A 24029-nucleotide genomic window follows, 5' to 3' on the forward strand; every position below is an offset into this window, starting at 1 on the left:
TTGGACTTGTGTTTTGGGTCATTATCTTGGTGTAAGTTGAACCCCTGACCAACTGGTGCACACCAGAGGATACTGTATGGTGTTGCAGAATGCTGTGGTAGCTGTTTTGGTTCAGGGTGCCTCTCACTCTGTACAAGTCACCAACACTGGATCCAGTAAAACAGCCCCACACCATAACACTTCTTCCTCCATGTTTGACAGTTGATGCCATACAGTGTGAAACCTTCCTTTCGCCTACTCGACGGTGTACAAAGATCCTGCATGATGAACCAAAGATTTTAAACTTTGATTCATCAGTCCATAATACCTTCTTCCAGTCTTCAGTAGTCCAATAGCAGTGTTTCATGGCCCTGCCAAGCCTCTTTGTCTTATTCTGACATCTTACCAATGGCTTTCTTGCTGGAACTTGTTTTGTCAAACCTGCAGCTCGAAATTCCAAGTCAAGCTTTAACATGAAACAAGAAGAAAGAGGAGTGAGACAAAACATTTTGTCAAAACAGCCTGTTTCAGTTTAAGCGTTGTTTTCAATAAATTGCATGCTCAAAAAATCTTTTGTCTCACTCCCATTTCTTCTTGTTGCATGTTGAAGCTCTACGTGGAACCTTTTTAAGATCCAACCATGCAAAATATGATTTTTTGCCATTTTTCTAGTGGTCTTAAACTTTTGATCGGGACTGTATGATGGTCTGTCTTTCTTCCATTGTTAATTACCTTTTTTATGCCATTTTTGCAGTGTAATACTGCTTTACTGATGCTTACGGGGGTATGGTATCTATGTTTTTTCCAACACTGTTTTTATGCAGAAAGAGGAGGTTGTAAGTAATCTGGAAAAGTCGCTTTGTCTATCACTACGGCTGTCTTTCTCTTTGGCCTTTCCAAGCTTTGCCATGATCCTATCTTTCAGGTCAGTTCCTCTCGCACTCAACGATCATTCTTCCATTGCACTTGGGGCTTGGTACCCAATCTTGGGTGGGGACGATGGTGACGAGTCCCCCCTGACCTGCAGTCCTGGCTCACCATAGCATATGTGCTGTACCTCGTCAATCTCTAGTGAGAGCAGTTCTTTTTTCTGAATGTTGGAACACTGAGCTACTACTTCAATCTGGATGCTGGGTATCAAAGATTCCATTGGTCCCTTATCCTAGTCATGTAACCCCTTCCACTGGGATTACTTGCGTAGTAGCATTCCAGCAGCACCCTATATTCATCTCTTGCCCACGTATGCCTTCCTGTTCTAGTAGCCCACTTCTCAGCCCATTTCGAGGTTAGCCAGGCGGCTAATTCTAATGACTGCCTGACAACTGAGGTCAGTGATGTCATCAGAGAGGGACCGGCGATCAGCATTGCAGAGCATGACGTTCAAGCAGCGCTCATGAGAGTGAGCACAAGGAAAGCGGCTGGGCCAGACGGCATCACTGTCTGCTGCGGTGCTGTGCTAACCAGCTAGCAGGTGTGTTCACTTCGATTGTCAACGAGTACCTGGCTAAGTCTGTGGTCCCCACATGCTTCAAGAGATCTACTATCATCCCTGTCCCCAAGAACAACAAGCCCTCATGCCTGAATGACTACCGGCCAGTTGCACTGACCTCGGTGGTTATGAAGGTGTTCGAGAGGCTGTTGAAGAAAACCATCTCCTCTTTCATCCCAGACACCACAGATCCCTTCCAGTTCGCCTACTGACCCAACAGATCCATGGAGGACGCCATCGCCCACGTCCTGCACACTACCCTCAGCCACGTGGACAAGAAACAGGGTAACTATGTGAGAATGCTGTTTGTTGATTACAGCTCAACACAATAGTGCCCGGTAGACTGTTCACAAAGCTGAGGGATCTAGGACTCAACAGCTGTCTGTGTGCATGGGTGTTGGACTTTCTCACTGGCAGAACTCAGGTGGTGAGGGTGGGTAGGTGCATCTCCAACAGCATCACCATCAGCACGGGAGCGCCACAGGGGTGTGTCCTCTCGCCAATGCTCTATTCCCTCTACACTTCAGACTGTGTGGCCACCCACGACTCCAAAACCATTGTGAAATTTGCTGACGACACATTGGTGTTGGGCGCCATCTCCAACAACAATGAGGTGGCCTACATGGATGAAGTGAAGAATCCGGCATCGTGGTGCCGGGACAACTACCTCCAGCTGAACGTCGGGAAGACCAAGGAGCTGGTGGTGGACTTCAGAAGTAGTCAGCACAGAGACTACAAGCCCATTGTAATTAATGGAGCTCCAGTGGAGAGTGTGCAGTCCTTCAAGTATCTCAGTGTCCACATCTCAGATCTGACATGGTCTGCCCACATTCAGGTCCAGACAAAAAAGGCTAGGCAGCGCCTGTACCACCTACGACAACTGAGGAAGTTCAGAGTCTCTCCAGTGATCCTCAGGACTTTCTATACAGGCGCTGTGGAGAGCATCCTCACACAGAACATCACATCCTGGTATGGAAATAGCTGTGTCAAGGATACAGATTTTGAAGGACCCGTCCCATCCCAGCAACGAACTGTTCCAGCTTCTGAAATCAGGCAGAAGGTTCGACACCATCCGAACAAGAACAGAGAGGCTCAAGAGGAGTTTTTATCCTCAGGCCATTCGTGTGTTCAATCAGCCCCCCCATCATCCTTAAGTGACTGAGACAGGACTCATTACCACATTCTCATATCATCCTGAATCCTTCTGGCCTCGCTATAGCACAAGACACTTTAACACCCTCCTCACGCAATGTACACAAGCTGTAAATTTCCAGATTGTTTTATTTTGTTCTATTTCTATTTATATAATGTACATAACTTACCCACTTGCAGCACATAATGTCCTCCTTATATATACTCGTGTTGGTTCCTCAACACGTGACGTGGACCTTGTTAATCTGGGCAACGTCCAAGCGAGTATGGTTTCATTTTTCTGTCTCTCACTCATGTCCAAGGTAGGTTTGGTGAGCATGGAAGATCTGGCCTAGGGACCCTTACTGGATGCAGACGCTAGCTGGGAGTTGAACCCACGACCCACCCAAAAGGCTTGTAGTCTTACCACTGCGCTATCTATCAGTATTTGTTTGTTTGTTTTTTGTTCTTTTTTGTTTTTACACCTAAGTAACATGGATAAAAGGAAGATAGGTACGAATTATACTGGACCAAATAGCTGTGAACCGGTCCATCTTTTACAGTAAAAAAGTTCCAGGGTCTTTTTGGCTTCAGGCTTGGAACATTGGTTTGTACTTATGTTTACAAGTCACCGAAATTGTGGCTTTCCTGTTGTGTTTAGAGTATTGCTGCTGATAATCATGTGGCTACCGGCGAAAATAATGCGGAAAATCGGTACGGTAAGCCAATTTCTGTCTTAGCGCATTTGCGCAGCTATGTGTTTTTGTGGTTGTGGCTCATTCACTGAACTTTGGTCAGAGCATGATGAAACTTGGTGTTTGGAGTCAGTAATAGCTCTGCATGATAACTAGCCTTTCTTTAGCCGGTTACATGAAGTTTGAAGAATTTCTTGTTTGGTTTTGTTTGTTTAGCGGACTTGTGCGCATTTACGCAACTGCTCGTTTAATCATGGCTTGTTTTCGCTGTTTGGTGGTTGTAGAAATAGTTTATATGAGATTTTGGCTGAGATTCAGAGGTCTCTGTGGATACCACACGTGGGACTTAAATTTCTCACCCCACATTATAACCGATTAAACTTGATCTCCTCCTTTTTGCCCCTGGTACCGGGGCGTGGGGCTTAAGTGGCTAACAGAGCCAACTGGATCCCCTAAATTGAGGTCAAAAGTTCAAATTTTCTTATTTTTTTCCCTGAATGCTTGCAGCAAAGTTATAAGTCTTAAGGCAGAGAATTAAGTACACAAATAGTAGGCTAGTGTTGTTTTCTGAGCCCAAGACCAATATATCCAGACCCACAGGTCATCATCTATGTGTATTATGTCCTTCATTAGCCAGTTCTTTGACTTAGTGTTGCAGAATTCCCTCCTTTTGATCCAAGGATCAAATATTATTGTTAAATATTATTTTTGCACAATTTCTATGTGCTTTATATATCCAGGTTAAATTCTTACTGAGATAAAAGATGTATTTTTCAAGATCGACCACAGATTTCTAAGAGCAAATATTGTCGACTGTAGTGAAGTGCAGAAGATAGTGATAAGGGTTTCATTTCAATTCAGTGACCATGAGAACTTTTACCATGTGAACATGTAGTTGAAGATTTGACATTTTGGAGGATTTTAAATTTTTTTAAATTATAAATAAAATGTCTTCACAGTTAAACTTGTTCCTTTAAATTGGCTGCATTTTCCATCCAATCTACCAGTCTCCAACGGGAAATGTTAAGGTTATTTTGTCAGTAACATACAAGGATGTATAAAAGGACTACATTCCTTATACTACCTATAAACTACAAGGCATAATCTCAAGATTTTGCCTTCAGTTAATGACTGATCAACATGAAAAACTAACCAGAGAAAGGCAACAACTTAACTTGGTCATACTTTAAGCTTTTCCAATAATTTCAAAGAGAACACAGACTGAGGACAGTCGTATTGCTATAATCCTGACCACTGTTATTAAAGTTGCTATTTTAAGGTTGTTGCTCATGCTCACAGCACTCCAGCTGAGACCAGTATATTGGTGCTGTTAAAATTTATTCTGACATAAACCTGATTAGCATGCTGTGGACTAACAGTATGAAGCATCTGAGACTATCTGAAAAAAATATGTCAATAGAGTTGCCAATTTAACCAAGGCAAATTTCTGACATTTTGAAACTATTCCAAATTAAATGAAATCAAAAACAGATTAAATCAATGAATGAACCACACAAAATGAAATGAAGGCGTTTTTAACTCTATTCTTGGCAGTGATTGTTTCCATGCTTGACACTATTGCAACGCAACAAAGCAGCTGTTACAAATAGTTGAAATGACAAAAGGTTTTGATGAGTGACAGGGTGGGAGTCATAGAAAATTTCAAGGTTTTACGAGGCTTCATCTGGTCATCAAAAAACCCAAAGGGCACACAGCAAGAGGGAGAACACAACAAAAAGCAATAAAAAACGAAGAAAATTTATACACACACAGGATAATCAGGGAATAGGCAACAGGCACGAACACAGCTGAAACTATCACAGATAATGAAACTGGGGAAAATGGAACTAAACCCAAAGCACACAGGACAAGAGATATAAGACAGGAAATAACTAACATTGAAATCGAGATTAAGACACACATGCTTGACACAAACAGACGTCAAGACTCAGTGAGAAGACAAATTAGAAGGAACCGAATGAAAATACAAAAGGAATAAACAAACCTATCAACTAAACCAAGAACAGAAGAAATGGCACAGAATAAATGGATCACAAGCAGAACAGAAGCCTACGATCTGAGCAAGAGCAAATGCCAACAACTGAGCAACATGTTATTGTGTGTGTATATGGATAATAGCAAACAGTGAAATACATTTCTTGCACACCTCAATGAATTTTTTTCACTCAAATTAAACTTTTTGCTCAAAATAATTCTCCAGTCCGAATGATATTCCGATGTCAGGGATATGCTGGTAGTGTGGATCAGTGAATCAATGTCTCAATCACTCTTGGCATACAGCTTGATGTCATCCATGTACAGGAGGTGGCTGAAAACTGCTCCATTGCGTAGTCAGTATCCATAGTCAGTCTTATTAATGATGTCACTGAGAGGGTTCAGGCTTATGCAGAACAGCAGTGGAGACAGAGCATCTCCTTGGTCGATCCCGCACTTAATGGTGACTTGTGCTATGGACTTGACGTTGGTTTCAAGTGTTGTACGCCACATCCCCATTGTATTCCTGATAAAGGCTCTTAGGGTCCTGTTGATCTTGTACAGTTCTAGGCATTCCAGGATCCAGGTGTGGGGCATTGAGTCATAGGCCTTCCTGTAGTCAATCCAGGCAGTGGCAGTGGTTGGCCGCTATGATGCCTGACAGGAGCTTCCATGCAGTCCTGAGGCAGGTTATCGGGCAGTTGTTGGATTGGACCAGTCCCTTCTGGGGATCCTTGGGGAACAGGACTGTCTGGCCTTCAGTCAGACATTCTGGGTGTCTCTTGTTGATTAAAAGCTGGTTCTTTTGTGCTGTCAGATGCTCATGGAGTGCAGTCAGCTTCTTTTACCAGCAGGTGTGAATCAGGGCCTGGTGCTGTCCAACTCTTCAAACTGGAGACCCTTTCTTGGATGTCTGCCACTGTGATAATTTCTGTTTAGGGAGGTTGCTGTGGTGTACTCTAGTCTCCTTCTCCATGGAGGGTACTGCTCCTTGTGGCGGTTTATCTTGTAGCCAAGCATCTCACTGATCACTGCTGCCGTGGTATAGATCAGCTGATTGGTTTTGGTGATGGTCACAGTAGGGATTGTCCATAGTGCTGCATTCACACATTCTAGTAGACCTTCAGAGGGTACTTCACATAGTCTTGGTAACCTGCTCCATATTGCCATCTTTGCAATCATCCTCTCTTTCAGGTCAGTTTCTCTCACACTCAATTCTCCTTCTTCCATCGTACTTGTCGCTTTGGTACCCAATCTCGGGTGGGGGTGATGATATCCCCCCCCCATCCTACCTCCCCCTTGCCATAGTATTTGTTTTGTACCTTGTCGATCTCCAGCTGTGATAGCAGTCCCTTCTTCTGAATTTTGGAACACTGAGCTAGTAGTTGTTTCGTCGTCAGACATGATACTGTGTATCAAAGATTCCACAGGTCCCCTGTCCTCTTCATGTAACCCCTTCCGCTGGTGTTACTTGTGTAGTGACATTCCGACAGTGCCCTGATTTTATCTCTTGCCCACCTATGCCTTCTTGTTCCAGTAGTCACAGTTAGAGCAGGGCGATATGACCAAAAATATTTGTCACGATATACATTTGAAAATTTGCGATAATGATATAACTGATGATATAATTGACACTAGACAAAATACTTTACAACTCCACAACTTTATTAGTGCAAAAAAAAAACCAACATCAATGTATTTTCACTTAAGGGAAGAGCAGCTTATTTCTTCTGCGCAACACTTTTGTACCAGGTCATCCTTTCTCCTCTCTCTCTGGATGTAACATCTTCTGAGATGACATCAGAAGATATCACGACTTATCATCCTCTTTCTTTCTGACTTTTCTACATACACAATTTAAAACAAACTTTAAAATGACTGTATAACATCTTCTTTTCCATGTTATTCTTAGCATGACTTTTCAGTAATTCCATCACATTTGAACTTTCAGTCACATGTGTATATCCTTCTGTTTTATTCAGTTTATGCAATCTTACTTCAGTTGCATGTATCATTACCTTATTTTCACATGAACATGAGAAAAACACTCAGGTAACACACCAAAAGGTCTCTAAAGATGGGCACCGCCCTGAACTCTTAAATACGACCTGACCAAACTCAGACAAAGGAAATTCCACAGCACATCACGTAGCTCTATACCTCCCAGTTCAGCTCATCCTCAAACCCTTCCTCCAAAAGGGAAATTTACAACCACCCGTCACCTCCCTTACATGTGGCACCTGGATGTCTCTAACCTACATACAATGGCCCCACTGTGAAAGTGTAATCAGCACAAGGCCCACTTGTGATAACATCCTACATATCTATAACTTTGAGACAAAGTGATTTTACTATTACTAAAGTGATATTGTTCAAACATGTGATCAATGCATAGAGTATGGAAATCTGCCACTACAACACACACCCACACACATACAGACACACATACCTAGCCTCCATGGTCAGACTATCAGTAAGAGTAAGAATCATTTTATACATGATATTTTCTTATTTGTTCTATTGGTTAAACTTACAGCTGATTGTATTTTATCATTATATTTTTATTTCCAAGACCTATTCCACCAACTTACAAGTGTGAGATCTTATTGGGGTGGCTGTAGCTCAGGTGGTAGAGCAAGTCACCTACTAACCGGAAGTTGATTTGATCGTCTTCTACAGACAATCCAGTATGCATGCCAAATAGCCTTGGGCATGATACTAACCCCAAGTTGCTCACTGATGCATCCATTGGAGTATGAATCCATGCAAATGTTAGATAGAAAGCACTTGCATAGAAAAAAAGAGGCAAGTTGTGTAAAGCCCTTCGATTGCTCAAATAGAGTAGAAAATTCCTATATAAGAACCAGTCCATTTACCATCTACTGTGATGGAAGAGTCTGATAATTCTGGCTAAAATATACTAAGGCAATATTTTCTCAGTTATAACTAGAATAGGTATAACACAGTATGAAATGGTGTTCTATGTTCTAAAACCTAGTTTCAGTAGCTGGGGATTAGACTGTTGTGCCCCCACCCTAACTGCTCCCCTAGTGTGTGTCAAGCATAAATATCTACCACTGCATGTTTTTAAGGAAACGTTGTTCTTACATAAACTAACTTAAGATGACTGGTCATTTAATTATCCCTTGTGATTACATAATTATTGGTCAATTACATATTTTGGAGGCCTATTCACAATGCATATCTCCCTGCACACTATTTATATTTAATTAAAAACTAAACTGATAGCTCTAGATCAGTACCCTTGCGAAACTGTCTACCTGTCTGTTGTTTTGTCACCCAGCATTGAACCTGTGACATTAAATCCATTGTGTGGAACGTGTAATAAAGCAGAGGCTTATTTATACATCACTTAAACAAATCTGTTTCACACAGTTATAAGGACACATGTTCCTGTCCACAAGTCCACAACATGTCCTTAGGTTTTATATTCATCTACCCCAGCCACTTTCAGTTGGCTACACCGGCTTTGTTCTTTCATTTTTCTTTTAATTTTTACTTCCGAGTATATAGGATTATAGTTTTTCGTTGCATTATTGAACTTGCACCTTTCAGCATCATAAAAAATAGCTTTCACTTTTGTGAAAATGTGGCTTAATATTGTGTCATAGTTCTGATATATCCACATCCATTTTTAGAATTAAATAAATAAAAGATGTCCTTAAAGATGATGTAGGTTTTCTGGTATCGAAAATGTGATCAGTTATCTTCTGTGGGTATTGTATCTGGGTACAAATGTAAAAATACAACTTTGGTTGTAGGCATAGTTACCTCAAATCTTGTCATTCTGGTGCAGTATTTGTATATCAAACTAATTTATAACATATCCTGTCTCCTCATCTTCCCGTTTTCTTTTCTTCTTTCTTGTTCCTTTAGTTTCATCTTGCATCACCACTTACAAGAAAACTCCTCCTCCAGTGCCACCCAGAACTTCAACCTGCTCCACAGCCTCCAAGCCATACATCTCCATTACAGCCCAGAGCAGCACAGAGTCTGCACAGGTACTGCACAAAGAATTTGTCCATCATATTAATCTGCTCTTTGTGTGGTTACATCCTTATGTGTACCATGGAGGTGTCATTCATAGCAACATAAAGGAAGCATACGTACTTTCATTGTTTCCTGAGTAATAGTGCTTGCATTCACACTAGGTCTTGTGCAGTTTCGTCCATAATTTGGAATTTAGTAAAAAAAAGAAAAAACCTGCATTAACTGTTTTTATACGCAGTCCATCATTTTCAACACAATTTAAAACATAGGAATTAATTTTAATATTTGGATGAAAGTCCTTTCAGGTCATTGACTCCCTGAAGTCTAGATCCCATGGATATCATCATGTGCTGTATTTTTTTCCTTGAGATGCTCTGCCAGACCTTTGTGCAGTGACCTTCAGTTGTTGCTTGTTGTGGGTCTCGTCTGCCTTCAGTTTTGTCCTCTTTGGTTGAGATCAGATGACTGATTTGTCACTGAAGAATATTCTATTTCTTTGCTTTGAGGGTCATTATTAATTTCCACTGTGAAAAATCATCCAATCCGTTTTGTACCATTAGTCTAAATCTGACTATACCCCTGCTCAGCAGTCACATAATTCATCAATATACACTATTTATTCAGTTCCACTGGCAGACATACATCTTCATGTCATAACATTGCCTGGTTGACAGATGATGTTATCTTCTTTAGCTTATGACTTGAGGCGACTGTTGCTGTGAATTGACCCAGTAGAAATAGAACTGAATCAATGAGTTGTTCATGAGTTTCATCTGTCTAAAGATTTTATTTTTACAGAACTGCACTTTTAGATTTTTCTGGATAATCTGGTCATCCTGGTTACAGAGTTGGGCAGTGCATTACTTGTTCCAGCAGACCATCTGACACCCCTGATTTATACATTCCTAAACTTTGTGGTATCTCTCTGATAGGTTTATTTTGTTTTTTCAGCCTAGTGATGGCCTCCTTTATGTGCATGAACCTCATGTTGAGAGTTCCTGCACATAAATGATTGCTATTGAGTGCAATCATTTCCAGATCTCTTATCTTCTGAATTGGTTATAAACTAATGAGGGAGTAGGTCTCACTTGAACATGCTTGTCCAATTATTTTCGGGTATCTGAAAATAGGGGAATGTAGTTTCTAATCTGTTAATACAATACTTTTGGTAAATCCCCTGAGTTAAAGCTAAGGGTCTTGTTTAAAATTCACTGTGGTGATGCACAGAGGCACAAATACTAAGAACCTGCCCCCAATAACAGATAAATAATTTGATGATCGATGAACTTCATGTAATGAAGGAGGCCCTGCAGTCCAATCCCCAACAATCAAGGCTGGCTATTGGTACATGGAATGTCACCTCACTGGTGGGAAAGGAGCATGTGCTAGTGCATGAGGTTGAGCGATACCAGCTAGATATAGTCAGGTTTAGCTTAACACATGGCTTGGGCTCTGAAACTAGTTTCCTGGACAAGGGCTGGACTCTGTTCCAGACTGGACTTGGCCTTTGTGGGTACATTGGGATGCTCTTGGGAGTATCCCCTCTGATGGTGACTCCCTTGTGCTACTGGGAGACTTCAACGCTCACATGGGCAACAACAGCGAGATGTGGAGTGGTGTGATTGAGAGAACTAATCTGAATCTTGGTGGTGTTTTATTACTGGTCTTTTGTGCAGTTTGTCCATAACGAAGACCATGTTCGAACATAAGGATGTCCATAAGTGCATGGGGTACCAGGATTGGGGGTGGGTATAAAAAATGGATTTTCCTGGTTCAAATCGATTTTAGTTTGAATAAAGCGATTTCAATTCATTAAATCCTGAATAATTTTTTAAATATAAATGTATTTTGCCAGAAACGCCAGAATCTCAGGCTAAAGCTTACAAAACTATTTCAACAACTGCCAAACAGCTAAAACAGCAAATGCGAGCAGGTAACGGATTCCACTAAAAAGATGTAAACACAGAGCACGGTCACCCCGTTCACCCAACGGCGTGTACACGGGCACGTCGGGTGCTAAAGGGCGACATCTCACAGATTTTGCAGGTTTTGTCACTCTCTGACCAAAATTCACTGGACCAGCACAAAAGAATATAAAAACTGCGCTTTTAAAAACTTTTGCCGTTTCGCTTCCACCACCAGCTTCTTCTACTTCAAGAACAGTTGACCATTTCAAATCTCTGTTTTCTGCATTATTCGCCTGCTTATTAAGCACCAGTCTACTGTTGTGTATGGTGCTGTTGGCTGCTGGTTTTTTCCCCCAAAATGACCTCCAACAAGAATGCCTAATTTCTGCTGTTCAATACCGAAGAAATTTAAACTTTTACAAATTCTACCAAATTGCAAAATGCTTAGCTGTGTCTCTAATAAGACCTCTGTAACTTTACTCTGCTTCACTTCAGCAGCATCAGGTAATGTTCATCAGCTCATTCATGGTTTTATTCATGGATGGATGGATGAAGGTGTGTGATATAACTTGTCTTAAAATGACTGTGTATTCTAAAACTAACCAGGATGCCTACATGGAAGAAGAGGGACCTAGAGGTGACATGACCATCCAATCAGGGCTCAGTAACTCCACAGAAAGCATTGACAGCATGAAGGCCTTGACAGCTGCCATAGAGGCTGCTAATGCTCAGGTCAGTGCTTTAGTGCTTTAGTTTTTACTGTAAGCATCGTCGTAATAAACACCCACAAATATTTTCCAATTTCAGCTAGAATACACTGTATTTTTATTGTCTTACTGAATATTGTATTTACAGTGTTCTCAATATTCTTGCATAGGTCCACGGACCAGCCAGTCAGCATGTCAACAATAGCACCATGACAGTCAACACCACCATCCCCTCAATCCTGAGCAGGGGGCAAGTAGTTGAAGACCACCGGGATGATTATAGGAAAGATGCGTTCAGGAAGGGAAAATGTCTCTCCATAGGCATCCAGGTATACGTGAGATCACGGTCAACGAAATATTGAGCTTCAGTTACTTATAAATTATGTGGAGCTTGTTTATCTGTGTTTTCATTTCTGCTAAGAACCACATGTTACCCTGCTGGATAGAGAATATTTAACAAGCTTCACACAAAGTAGGGGTCTGTTTCACCTCTTTGTTACGATGACTATTACTATTTTTCTAAAAATTCTAGATCTGCTATTAATCTGTAATCTGTCTTGGGTCTCCTTTACATAAAGAAATGCATATTCATTTTTATGAAGCTTATTGTTGTGATTATTTTTAGTTTTGCTCTTTTTGCCTCCTCTAGGTTGACGGACCAGAGGATGTTCCGGATCCAGAGGACCCCTCCAAGTTCACCTCTGTAGGTGTGCAAGTGGAAGATGACAGAGGGTGAGACTTTTTTTGTTGGATTTAGCCTAATGTATCTAAACACAATAACACAATAGCCCTCTTTTCTACTTCTTTTGTCATTTATACATTTCTTTGAAGCTATTACTGGGAAGCACATTTCAAACAGTTGACTGTTTTAAATGTTCTCTTTTGTTTTCTCCAGCATGTTTTTTTCTGTGTGCTTTTCCTCTGAGAGTGCAAGCAAGGGAAGCAGTACTTACACAAGTTATTTCATTCATTCATCCTCTGTCTTTTGAGTCTGGAAGAATCCTTCATAATCCAGGTTTTCAGCATCCTAACATCCCATCTACTAGTGGACATGGGTTGTGTATTTGTAGCCATTTAATGTGCTAGTTTGATACCCCTTAAGACCATTTAAGCATGTGTTATCTGCTTCAGGGTCTCCAGGTTGGATGTGACCAAGATACAAACATTCAGCTGTATCTAAACAGTTTGGAAAAGCATAACTTTTTCTGTCATGATGGTGGAGAAAGACTGTTGATTTAGCAAAACTGACAGTGTCAAACTGTAAGCCAGCCCAGATTATGATGCATCTAATTTACAAGCAGCTACTTCATCCTTATTTTGCGCTACTTGCAACTTTTTTATTTCTTTTATTGGAGCACTGAACAGTTAAGCTCAGATGGCACTAATGCATTTAGAAAATCTTTTATAACCTCTGGTAGCATTCATTTTACACCTCTTCTCACAACTGACATCCTAGAGTCACAGGGAACCTCAAATCTCCAAACAAAAAAGTAGTAATTGTTAGATGGAAAAAGAATAGACTAGTGCAAATGTAAACTTACAACATTTTAAAGATGTGTATGTGAAGACGTATGTTCTCTGAAAGCAGAGGGCAGAAATTTTATTCTAGTATTTATTCTTTTTTCCCCCTCTGATGCTCAGGTATCGTCGGTTCCAGCGCTCCAATAGTGTGACAGCAGCTGTGCAGGTAAGTTTTGGTACCGACTGCACCCATACAAAATAATGCTTGCAGCTTCCTTGAGACACACTGGTCGCTTTGAGTTTAAAGCAGTGCTAAAGAAAAACCTGCACCAGAGCTGCAAGGTAAAAGAAATGCACTGGCTATATTTTAACAAAACACCCATATTTTAAAAACATGAGAAATACTATACTGAACCAGAACATGGTCCAAGAGTTGGCAGTTTGCTTGAGATCAATGATGCCTCTTAGCTTATGAGATATTTACATTTAAAAAGGCACATATGTCTTTTGTTTGTTTGTCACTATTTCTGTTATAATCAGAAAATATATATATTTACAGTTTAATTCGCATAGTATTCACTTGCAGCCAATTATGGAGCTTTATGAATGCTACATTTTTTGTGCTGGATTACCTACTCTGAGAGCCTTTTTTTATCTATTAGTATTCAAAGGATAACAGTCTTTTACTGAAGTCCTTGTAGTCGAGGAATACCCAAACAAAACCCTTTCTTTCGTTTCTTACTTTCTGGATACTCGCAGGATGGCGTTACCTTGCCCTCCAGAAACACTGTGAGGAATTTCGGAGTAATTTTTGACCAGTACATTCCCTTCAGTGCATATAATAAACACATATGTAGGACTGCTTTCTTGTATTTGTGCAATATTTGAAGGCGCTCAACCTTCAAACAATCAATCAATCACAGCTTGAAGATGAGCCTGGCAACAAAATGTAAAACAAGAATATAGGCACCGAACTCAAATGGTGATATCGTTCTTTAAAAGTTTATCCAAAATGCAGTTTTGGGGTTTTTTAAGATGAAATGTCATAAAATAATTAATTATTGAGGGCATCAGTGCTTTTTTCTGTTAGTTGACATGACAGACATTCGGTTGGTGCAGTTTTGGTATTGAAACTATGACATAGCACATGATGCTACACTGATTATTGATGCTCAAAGCTACTTAAGAACAAATGTTGAGCTTTAAAAAGATCAATTTTGGCTTGAGATTGCGGTGGTATTTGGTTGCAGTTTTAATCGAGTAGAAATCGTCTTTTCATTTGAAAATTTCCTCAAAAGTAAAGTAAAAAAAGCCAAAAAACTAATAAAAATAACCAAATTTGGGCCTACTCCGTTATACTCATTAAACATATTACACTTGTAAAAAACATCATCTGTTTCTGAGGAAGTCAGTTGATTTTTTTTTATGGCCCCTTCACTTCATCTCTAAATGAGGGTGAACATCATTTAGCAACAAATGCAAACAGGTATAACAGACCTGCACTGCTCACAAATCCACTGATTTCTGTACTCATTATTCCATCCAGGCAGATCTGGACATGCCAGACCTACTAGACACACCTATAAACTCCCCGGACACTGACATGGAAATACTGTCATCTCGTGCCATCCCTCGGCAATATTCCCGCGATGCCACCACTTCCACCGTCAGCATCCAGGGCTCAGGGAACCACTACCATGCCTGTGCCTCTGATGACTATGAGGATGTGGGCTTTGACCCATCCATCCTTCCCCCTCCAGACCCATGGATAGACAGTGTAACAGATGACCAACTTGATGTCAGTTTCAACAGTTCTGCTATACTGGAGGTATGTGGGAGAATATTCAGTGATACTATTTGGTTAACTTTAGTTTTACATTACATTTACAGTTGCGCTCATAAGTTTTGCCTATTTTCTAGATCAGGGGTCGGCAACCTTTCTGATGATGAGTGCCATCTAAAATTCCCTCAGAAGTCAATGTGCCATATGATTGCATTAGCAATAGATGTAATAACGCTGTATATTAACAGTTACACAATATATAGAAAAACTTAGAATAGAATTATATTTGTTGGCAGATATTGGCAGCTATCAGCGAATAGTTATCAGATATTTTGAAAAAAAAAAAGACTTTTTATGTTTTTTTATGTTTATGGCCTCCTCACAACAATGATAAGAAAAATAAACTGGGCCAATATGGCATGTTTGTTAATACAGAGACACACATGTTAATGTGATCTCTGGTCTCCCACTCAGAGACACAGGTCTCCGAGTGTCCAGCATTCAGACGGCGACCTGAGGACTCATGTGAGAGAAAATCTGCTCACACAGATATGTAGAGCCAAATACTGTCAATAAAGCCTCTGCAATGTTCTGAAGACAGTTAACCTTGTCAGGTAGTGATGAACATGCAGCTCCATGAACACGCACAGCTGTGGATTCCAGCTGCTTTCGTAGTTCTGCAAACTTTGGCCCCCACAGAGTCGAGCTTTTCAGTTCAATCAGCTGCATTTCGATGTCCTCTGTGTCCAACCAGTTAATGCGAGACAAACCCAGCTGCTCATTAAAGCTTTTTGATTTGATTAGAAAAGAAAACATTGGTCCATACACCTAATACACCTGTTGTGCCGAGGGCTGGACTGGGACAAAACATCGGCCCGGGGATTTTGACTAGAGACCGGCCCACCAGGTATTACAGGAAAAGCCACGAACCCTTTGAATGAAAACAAACACTGTTGTGACAGTGATGCACAGTCTTGTTGGTCTATGTATGATTTCTATACATTTTACATCTAATAAAAACTTTGGTTGTAAGCTTCAGATAATTATTTAATAAAAGCGAGACATTTTAAATGAAAATAAGAAAGTATTTCTTTGTGCCCCCCTCTCCCTGTTAATGCCCTACCTGGCCCCCTGGCAAAACTTTGCTAGACCCGCCCCTGCACAGTTACCAGCTGTCAGCTGCTTAGAAAAGGATCCTGGTGTTATTTGTCTCTCAGAAACAGTTTATAACTTCCCTTCAACTCATTCATGTCACCTAAAAGGTAAACCTGTTTCTCCATCACCTGTTCAGCTCTGATGATTCAGTAAGGACATCTCCTGGTTTCATCTTCATGTTTCCCTCTCACCACATATCCAAACCGACATCATGACCAGCAGCTTTACAGCTGTGGCTCCAGCAAACATCAGCTGATACTAGAAATTAATATTAAATAAATTCTAACAACAGCTGATCAAGCTTAACCGTGCTGCTGTTGTTTAGCGCGACATCCGCTGGTTTCCTCTTTCTGGAGCAAAGTGGGCGATAAACAAAGAAGAGAGAAAAGCCGATCAGCTGATCATTGATCACTTTCATGATTGAAGTAGCAACAGGAGAGAGAGGGGGAGAGAATGAGAGAAGAAGAGGCAGCTGTGCAGCGTAAACACAGAGTAACTCCAGCTTTGTGTCTTTTTCATTGTAGCTGAAGTCCGGGACAAACTGTTCTTTTTCAGCTCAACATGAAACGCGTAATATTTTCTCTGAATACGAGACGATTCCATTTTTTACGGAACATTTGGCAACTCTACTAACTAACCTTATGAATAAAATAAAGTTCACTATCAGTAACATTATCGCACCCACCCAGCTGTATGGAAACTCCGTCATGCTAGCTAGCACGCAGCACGAGTTATTGTAACTGACTGTAAAAAGTCAGCACAACGAAAATAAACTCCACCTAAACTTGGTTTATATCTGACCCAGATAGACTGTAGGTCATAACTTCTTACCTGAAGTTCAGTTCACCTGACACTCGGACCGGCGGCCGCCTCGGGTCTCTCCTCCTCCTGCCTCCCCTTTCCCTCATCCACCTGCTGCCTCTGTGGAAGCCATAGTCACCACCAAACAACTGAACAATGGACTGGCCACCGGTATGCCCGATGGCCAATCCAGCTATTGTCGTGCCATCAGTTAACCCTTAGCTGGCACACGTGCCCAGGGTTGCCGACCCCTCCTCTAGAGAATATGGATGCTAATACAAAAGCTTTTCTTTCACTAATGGTTAGTGGTTGGATGACACCATTGTCAAAAAAACTACCCAACTACCCCAATGACCCTGATCAAAAGTTTACATACCCTAGTTCTTAATAGTGTGTATTGCCTCCTTTAACTTCAATGACTGCTTGAAGTATTTTGTGGTTGTTGTGGATGATGCATTTTATTTTCGCAGATGGTAAAGCTGTCCATTCTTCTTGGCAAAATGCCTCCAGGTCCTGTAAATCCTTGGGCTGTCTTACATGACCTACATGTTTGAGATATCCCAAAAGTGGCTCAATGACATTGTAATCAGGAGACTGGGATGGCGACTCTAGAATATTTACTTTTTATCCTGTAAGAATTTAAGGTGGATTTAGTCTTGTGTTTTGGATTATTGTCATGTTGGAATGTACATGTGCATCCCATTGACAGCTTGCGGGCTGAGGAGTGCAAATTTTCCTCCAGTATTTTCTGATAACATGCTGGATTAATCTTGAAATCAATTTTGGACAGGTTCCCTGTGCCTGTGTAGCTCATGCATCCCCAAATCCCCAATGTAAGTAATCCATCCCGGTAATGAGGCTTGCTTCCGAGTTATTTAGCATATTGTAAATAGGCTGCTTTGGGGCATTAGTGCAGTTGTGGTTTTCATCTGGGGACCATGTAGCCCATTGTTCTTCAAGTGCCCCTCTTTTTTTTTTTTCAGCGAGTCCTGTATGTCCGCTGTGGTTATTTGTGGGTTTTTCTTTGCAATTTTCTGGCAGTTTTGGCTGAAGCTTTTGTTGGTGTACCTGTCCGTGGCTTGGTTTCACCATAATTCTACTTCTTAATTAGAGTTTGAACACTACAATTGTCTGGATACCTTTTTACGTCCTTTTCCTGTTTTATAAAGTTCAAGTTATCTTCTCCCACAGCTCCTTTGATAAATCTTTTTCTTTCTCTATGGCATCAGGGGAGGAAGACAGGACAAAGACATGCTGTGGAAGAGAGCAAGAGATTAATAATAACTAATGATTAAACACAGAATTGTGTGCAAACACATAGTGAGTGAAAAAAGTTGAGCAAATAAGAAATACTCAGTGCATCATGGGAAACCCTGAGCAGACTACACCTATTGCACCATAACTCTATGCTTTATCAAAAAGGAACGTTTTAAGCCTAATTTGAGTCTTTTAGATTGAATAGAATGAATAATTTATTCATGTTTAATCTGTTGATTTAACACACAGATCGATAAAAGTATTATTTTTATTAAACTTCAGTATTTTCTGGCTCAGACTGAGTCACAGTGGTGCTGTTTCAATCTAAGGAGACTGCTGCAAATTAGAGTTTTGAAACTTTAAACTTGATTGGCAGATGGCCCCGCCCCTCCCTGTGCCTGGTTCTGCTGGATGTTTCTTGTTGTTAATAAAATGTTTCCTCCCCACTGTCGCCAAAGTGCGTGATCATAGGGGGTCATATGATTGTTGGGTTTTTCTCTGTATGTATTATTGTAGGGTCTACCTTACAATGTAAAGCGCATTGAGGCGACTGTTGTTGTGATTTGGCACTTTATAAATAAAATTGAATTGAATTAAGATAACCTTTATTAAGATAAGAATCCATCAATGGGTCCCTGCATGGCATGTACCACCAGCAGGTAGAAGTGGTTGATATAAAATATCCTACTAATTCCTGGACAAAGCTGGACTAAAAGACAGCAGACAACAACCTATAAGTGTAGAGGCTGGGGTCTGCCACACCAGGCAAGACCCTAGGTGCTAGCTGTGCAAAGACCCTGACACAATCCAGCACATAACGGCAAGATTCTAGCAGGCAAGGCATACATGTAACACCATAACCACGTGGCTTGGATATTATACAGAAACATCTGTGTCGAGTATGACCTGGAAGTCCTGAGGCAAAAATGGGAGACGTCCCCCAGGGTGGTTGAGAATGACCGAGTCCTGTGGGACTTCTAGATACGGATGGACAAACTGGTGATGGATTAGCCATCTGACATAGTGGTAGTGGACAAGCAGAGGAAGATGGCCATAGTGATAGTTGTATCTATACTAAGTGATAGCATTAGGAAGAAGGATCCTGAGAAGCTCGCTACCAAATACTAAGGGCAGAGAGAAACGCTAGAGAAGATGTGGCGGGTCAAGGCAACTGGAGTCCCCGTGGTAATCTTAGCACTTGAGGGAGTGACCCCCAAACTGGGCAAGTGGGAAATTATTATTGTTTGCGTATTTATTTGTGTATGTATGTAGATGCACTTTCTCTGATTTTATATGTTATATATTTATTTAACATAGCACAATAAAACAGCACTTTCTCTATCGTGCACATACAGATGGGGGCAGCTTGGGTTTCAGGAGTGTCCTCATGGCCAAGGCTAAATTCTTGTGACGTGAATTACAACTAACTTATCAACCCTGTAGAAAGTACAGTATACAGTTTTCTGTAGTGAGTTTCATTATTTAAATGGCAGGTGGTGCAGAGATCAGTTTGCCAGAGAGACGGACGGTGGTTTCTGAAGCTGCTGCAGGCTGAAACCGACCGCATGGAAGGCTGGTGTCGACAGATGGAACTCGACCAGCGGGAGAATGACCTGCCTGAGGACAGTACGTCTTTGTGTGTGTGTGTTGTTGTTGTTCTTCATGTCAAAAAATCTCTCTCAGACCCCATCCTTCGTGTGTGTGTGCTTTCCTAATGCTTGAATCCTCTTCCAGAGGTTTAGGAGGCAACATATAAATTTGATTGTTTCCTAGAATCTCATTCAATAAGTTGCGTTTGAGTCAACTGCTACTGAAATACTATAAATACAGTGTATTACCTCCATTGTGATGATATATCAGTTCAATTAAATCTTATTTATATAGCGCACAGAGTGTGAAACAGTTTGATAAGATTAGGCTTTCTGGAAAAGTACTTTTGCCCTCAGTGCTCGATAAATGGTAACATGACCAATATAGCGAGTATATTGGGTCCTAAAGCTGCAGAAGGTCACTGCTGAAAAGATTGGTTGTTAACAAAGTGCTGTATGGAAGCATACTAATGGAAGGGAAAAGTCTGCTAGCAAATGGTGCACAAGTAATAGAGACATTTGCAGCCTTAGGAAGATTGCCAAGAAAAGTGTCAATTACTTGAGAGAGATTCACAAGAGGTGGACTGAGGTTGCTTAATAACAGCTTAATAGTGTTCGTAATAAGCAAGTCTCAGTTTCAACTGTGAAGAGAAGGATCCGAGCTGCAGGTTTAACAGGACGAGTTGCAGCAAGAAAACCATCGCTAAGACATCAGAATAAGACAAAGAGACGTGCCTGGGCCATGAAACACCGCCATTACACTACTGAAGACTGGATTACGGAGTGATGAAGCAAAATTTGAAATCTTCGGTTCACCACGCAGGATTTTTGTACGCCAACAAGGAGGTGAAAGGATGGTTCAACAGCGTGTGGCATCAACTGTCAAACATGGAGGGGGAAGTGGGATGGTCTGGGGCTGTTTGCTGGATCCAGGGTCAGCAGCTTGTACAGAGTGAGAGGCTCCCTGAACCAAAACAGCTACCACAGCATTCTGCAGGCCCATGCAGGACCCTCTGGTATGCACCTATAGTTGGTCAGGGGTTCATCCTACAACAAGATAAGGACCAAAACATAAGTCCAAGCTATGCCAGAGCTACCTCAGGAAAAAAGAAGATGGTAAGCTTGAAAACACGGAGTGTCTCAGTCTCCGGACTTAAACCCCATCGAGCTGATTTGGGATGAACAGAAGTGTGAAAGCAAAGCAACCTACAAGGTCCACATTTATGGGAACTTCTGCAGCAGATATGGGAAGAACTTTCTGAAGAATATCTGATTTCTGTTGTAGAAAGAATGCCACGGGTGTGTACAGCTGTTATATCTACTAAAGGAGGCTACTTTGATGAGTCAAAAGTTTAGAATACACTTTGATCTATAAATTGATTCCATGATTATTTTTAACTCCAATTGCTTATTTGTGATTTGCTTTCATTTCAGAGTGCAATTAGACGCTAAACTGCATAATTTACAAGAAAAAAATTGGAAAAGTATTCCAAAACTTTTGACTGGTAGTGTAAATATATTGTATATATATTATATTTATTATAGTTATTGTTAGCCATTGATGCAATGACTATATTGTACTTTGTGTGTAATGAATGTAGTTTATGTGACAGTTTACTTTTCTGCGTTAAAATCAGAAAAATAAGAATGGTTCCAAGATATTCTAATTTTACACTACTGTAAATAATAATATAGTCCTCAGGATTGTGTGTGACCAGGTAGTCAGCTCTGGTATGTAAAACAAATTCAAACAGTCATAAAATTGAGCATCAAGAGCAATGGCATTTAATGGGACAGGGTTACACCCACAATCAGAGTAGGTTCAAATGTCAAGCTCTCAGAAAAGCTCCTGAGGCTTAAACAAATTTGTTAGTTGCCAATCAGTGATGTTGTAGTATGTGCATGTTAAGAACAGATCAATATGTAGAAGAGTCTCTTTCTAAGCTCTGTGTCTGTGCTTATAGTCCTAGAGAAGATGAGAAGTGCTATGGGAAGTGCTCAGCTTCTGATGTCCCAGAAGTTTGAGCAGTTCAGGGAGCTGTGTGAGGAGAACCTGGTGAGTCTGAAGCAGTGGAAAGCGTTTTGTTTCTGTGTAGCAGACTTAAGCCTAACTAAAAAAAAATTTTTTTTAAATTTCATTTCTTCCTTTTCCTTTTAATGAGCTTTTTAATTTCAAATTTTCCAATATTTTTCTTGTGTTTTCTAATGTTTAACCTTTTAAATTGTTTCATTTACTGAAGAAAAAACCTTTACTTTGATTATACAGTGAATATTTGATTGACTGATCAACTGAATGTAATAAAATATTAGTAATGGCAAATGGTAATTAATGCCAAGCTTATCATACAAAATGTCATCATATATTTCTATAACTGCATACCAGTATCTTTTACTATTTCAAGTCAAGTCAAGTAGTGTTTTATTGTCAGCCCAACAATATATACGCTCAAGTATGCGGTGGGACGAAATATTGTCCTCCTGGATCAAATGTGTGTAAAAATAATAAAATGAAAATGAAAAAATTCAAATATACATTTAAACAACCATACAGAAATAAGATAAACTAAGAATAAGTACGGGAGTGTTGTACTTGAATAGAAATAGAGTAAGAATAGAAAAGAATGAGAATATTTACAATACACAGACAGAATTCACAGACAAGTTTTTTGAGATACTATATATACAAAGTTTAACATGAGAGTGTGTATAACAACTTTTTATTCATTTTCTTGTTTTTTTTCTATTCTTCCTGCTTATCTACTGTCATAGAACCCCAAAGCCCACCCTCGTCCAGTAGCCTCAGATCTGGCCGGTTTTTGGGATATGCTTCAGTTGTCAATCGAGAACATAAGCCTCAAATTTGATGAGCTTCACCAGCTCAGAGCCAACAACTGGCGGCCCTTGGATCCCCCAGACAGAAAGGTACATTCACAACTTCCATCATCCATTGGCTACATGATTGCTGATCCAGCTCTTTCACTGCATTACTTGCCAAAAGATGACCTCTGTCGGTTCCTTCAAACCTTTTTAAGCATTCACTGCTGACACATTAGAGGTCAAAGATTCCTGCTCAACACATTCCTAAAACTAATATGTGTGGCTACACATCATGATTTTGACTTATAATATTAATAATAATAATAATAATAATAATGCATTTATTATATTTATTTATATATTTAAATACTATTTAAGTCAGTTTTACACAAGTTCAGTTGATATATACACAATACACTAGACTTGACATGGTACCTGCATTTAATTAAAATAATTAACCTTAAGCTAAGTGTAAATATTGAAAATAAAGGTTTGAGTCATGACAGCACAGAATCTTAGAGCAAGCAGTTTTCCATAACTCTCAAATGACTGAAAGCTACAGATAACCTTCTAGTGACGTGGCTCTGTTACAGCCTAAAGCAAACCTCATGTGACTCTGTCAGACTTCATGTCCGACTTAATGATTTAAAAAGATAAAAATAATATAAAAACTTGGTTCACTGTGTTGACATCAGAGAAAAGTAAGCAACACTAAAACAATTGTCTCCCCCAGGACTGTAATCAGAAAAAACCATCTTGCTCTATGATAGTATAGTCGTTGTTATTGTCATGTTCTGTAAAAAAGTCATGATGATTGTTGAAGATCCAAAAAGTTAAATGTTGCTGGATCTGTTTGTTTTAAGCATCTAACTGTTGAACTCACAGGGGTCTGAGTGTGATGATGTCAGACTGCTTAGTGACATAAATGTGCCTGCAAAGTTGTTGGAAGGCTTAAATACTGAACATGAGCAAACACAGTCAGATAAAAATGAAAAAATATTCAGTGTGACAACCAGGATCTGTTTCTTATTCTTGATTTAATCTGTCCAGGGTTTACAAGATTGCAAACTGAAAGCACTTTGCCTTTTTTAACAGTTACTATTACACAAACTGTTCATTTTAAGGTCCTTATTCATGTGTGTTCTTAAGCCCCTCTCAGACGTGCATCCACTGATGTTAATTGTATGACATATTAATATGTTTGATCGTGAGTAACAAAAGAAACCAGTCCATTTATTTCATATATGTTTAC

The 24029-nt window shown here is 40.2% G+C and overlaps 1 protein-coding gene across 2 annotated transcripts in view; it reads left to right on the forward strand.

The window, feature by feature from the left end:
* LOC146614183 (disks large-associated protein 1-like) overlaps window positions 1–24029 on the forward strand; it is a 66245-nt gene that overhangs the window by 38712 nt on the left and 3504 nt on the right. For both annotated transcript variants that reach the window (XM_085377537.1, XM_085377538.1), the window contains exons 5-13: window positions 9187–9311; window positions 11814–11939; window positions 12085–12243; window positions 12564–12646; window positions 13556–13601; window positions 14922–15203; window positions 19865–19997; window positions 21925–22016; window positions 22730–22882. In XM_085377537.1, the coding sequence (XP_085233663.1) occupies window positions 9187–9311; window positions 11814–11939; window positions 12085–12243; window positions 12564–12646; window positions 13556–13601; window positions 14922–15203; window positions 19865–19997; window positions 21925–22016; window positions 22730–22882 (1199 nt within the window). The remainder of the gene's footprint in view (window positions 1–9186; window positions 9312–11813; window positions 11940–12084; window positions 12244–12563; window positions 12647–13555; window positions 13602–14921; window positions 15204–19864; window positions 19998–21924; window positions 22017–22729; window positions 22883–24029) is intronic.

The sequence above is a fragment of the Diplotaxodon limnothrissa genome, linkage group LG18, assembly GCF_057381915.1.
Source record: "Diplotaxodon limnothrissa isolate DT_005_m linkage group LG18, D_limnothrissa_male_GT1.1, whole genome shotgun sequence".
NCBI lineage: Eukaryota > Metazoa > Chordata > Actinopteri > Cichliformes > Cichlidae > Diplotaxodon > Diplotaxodon limnothrissa.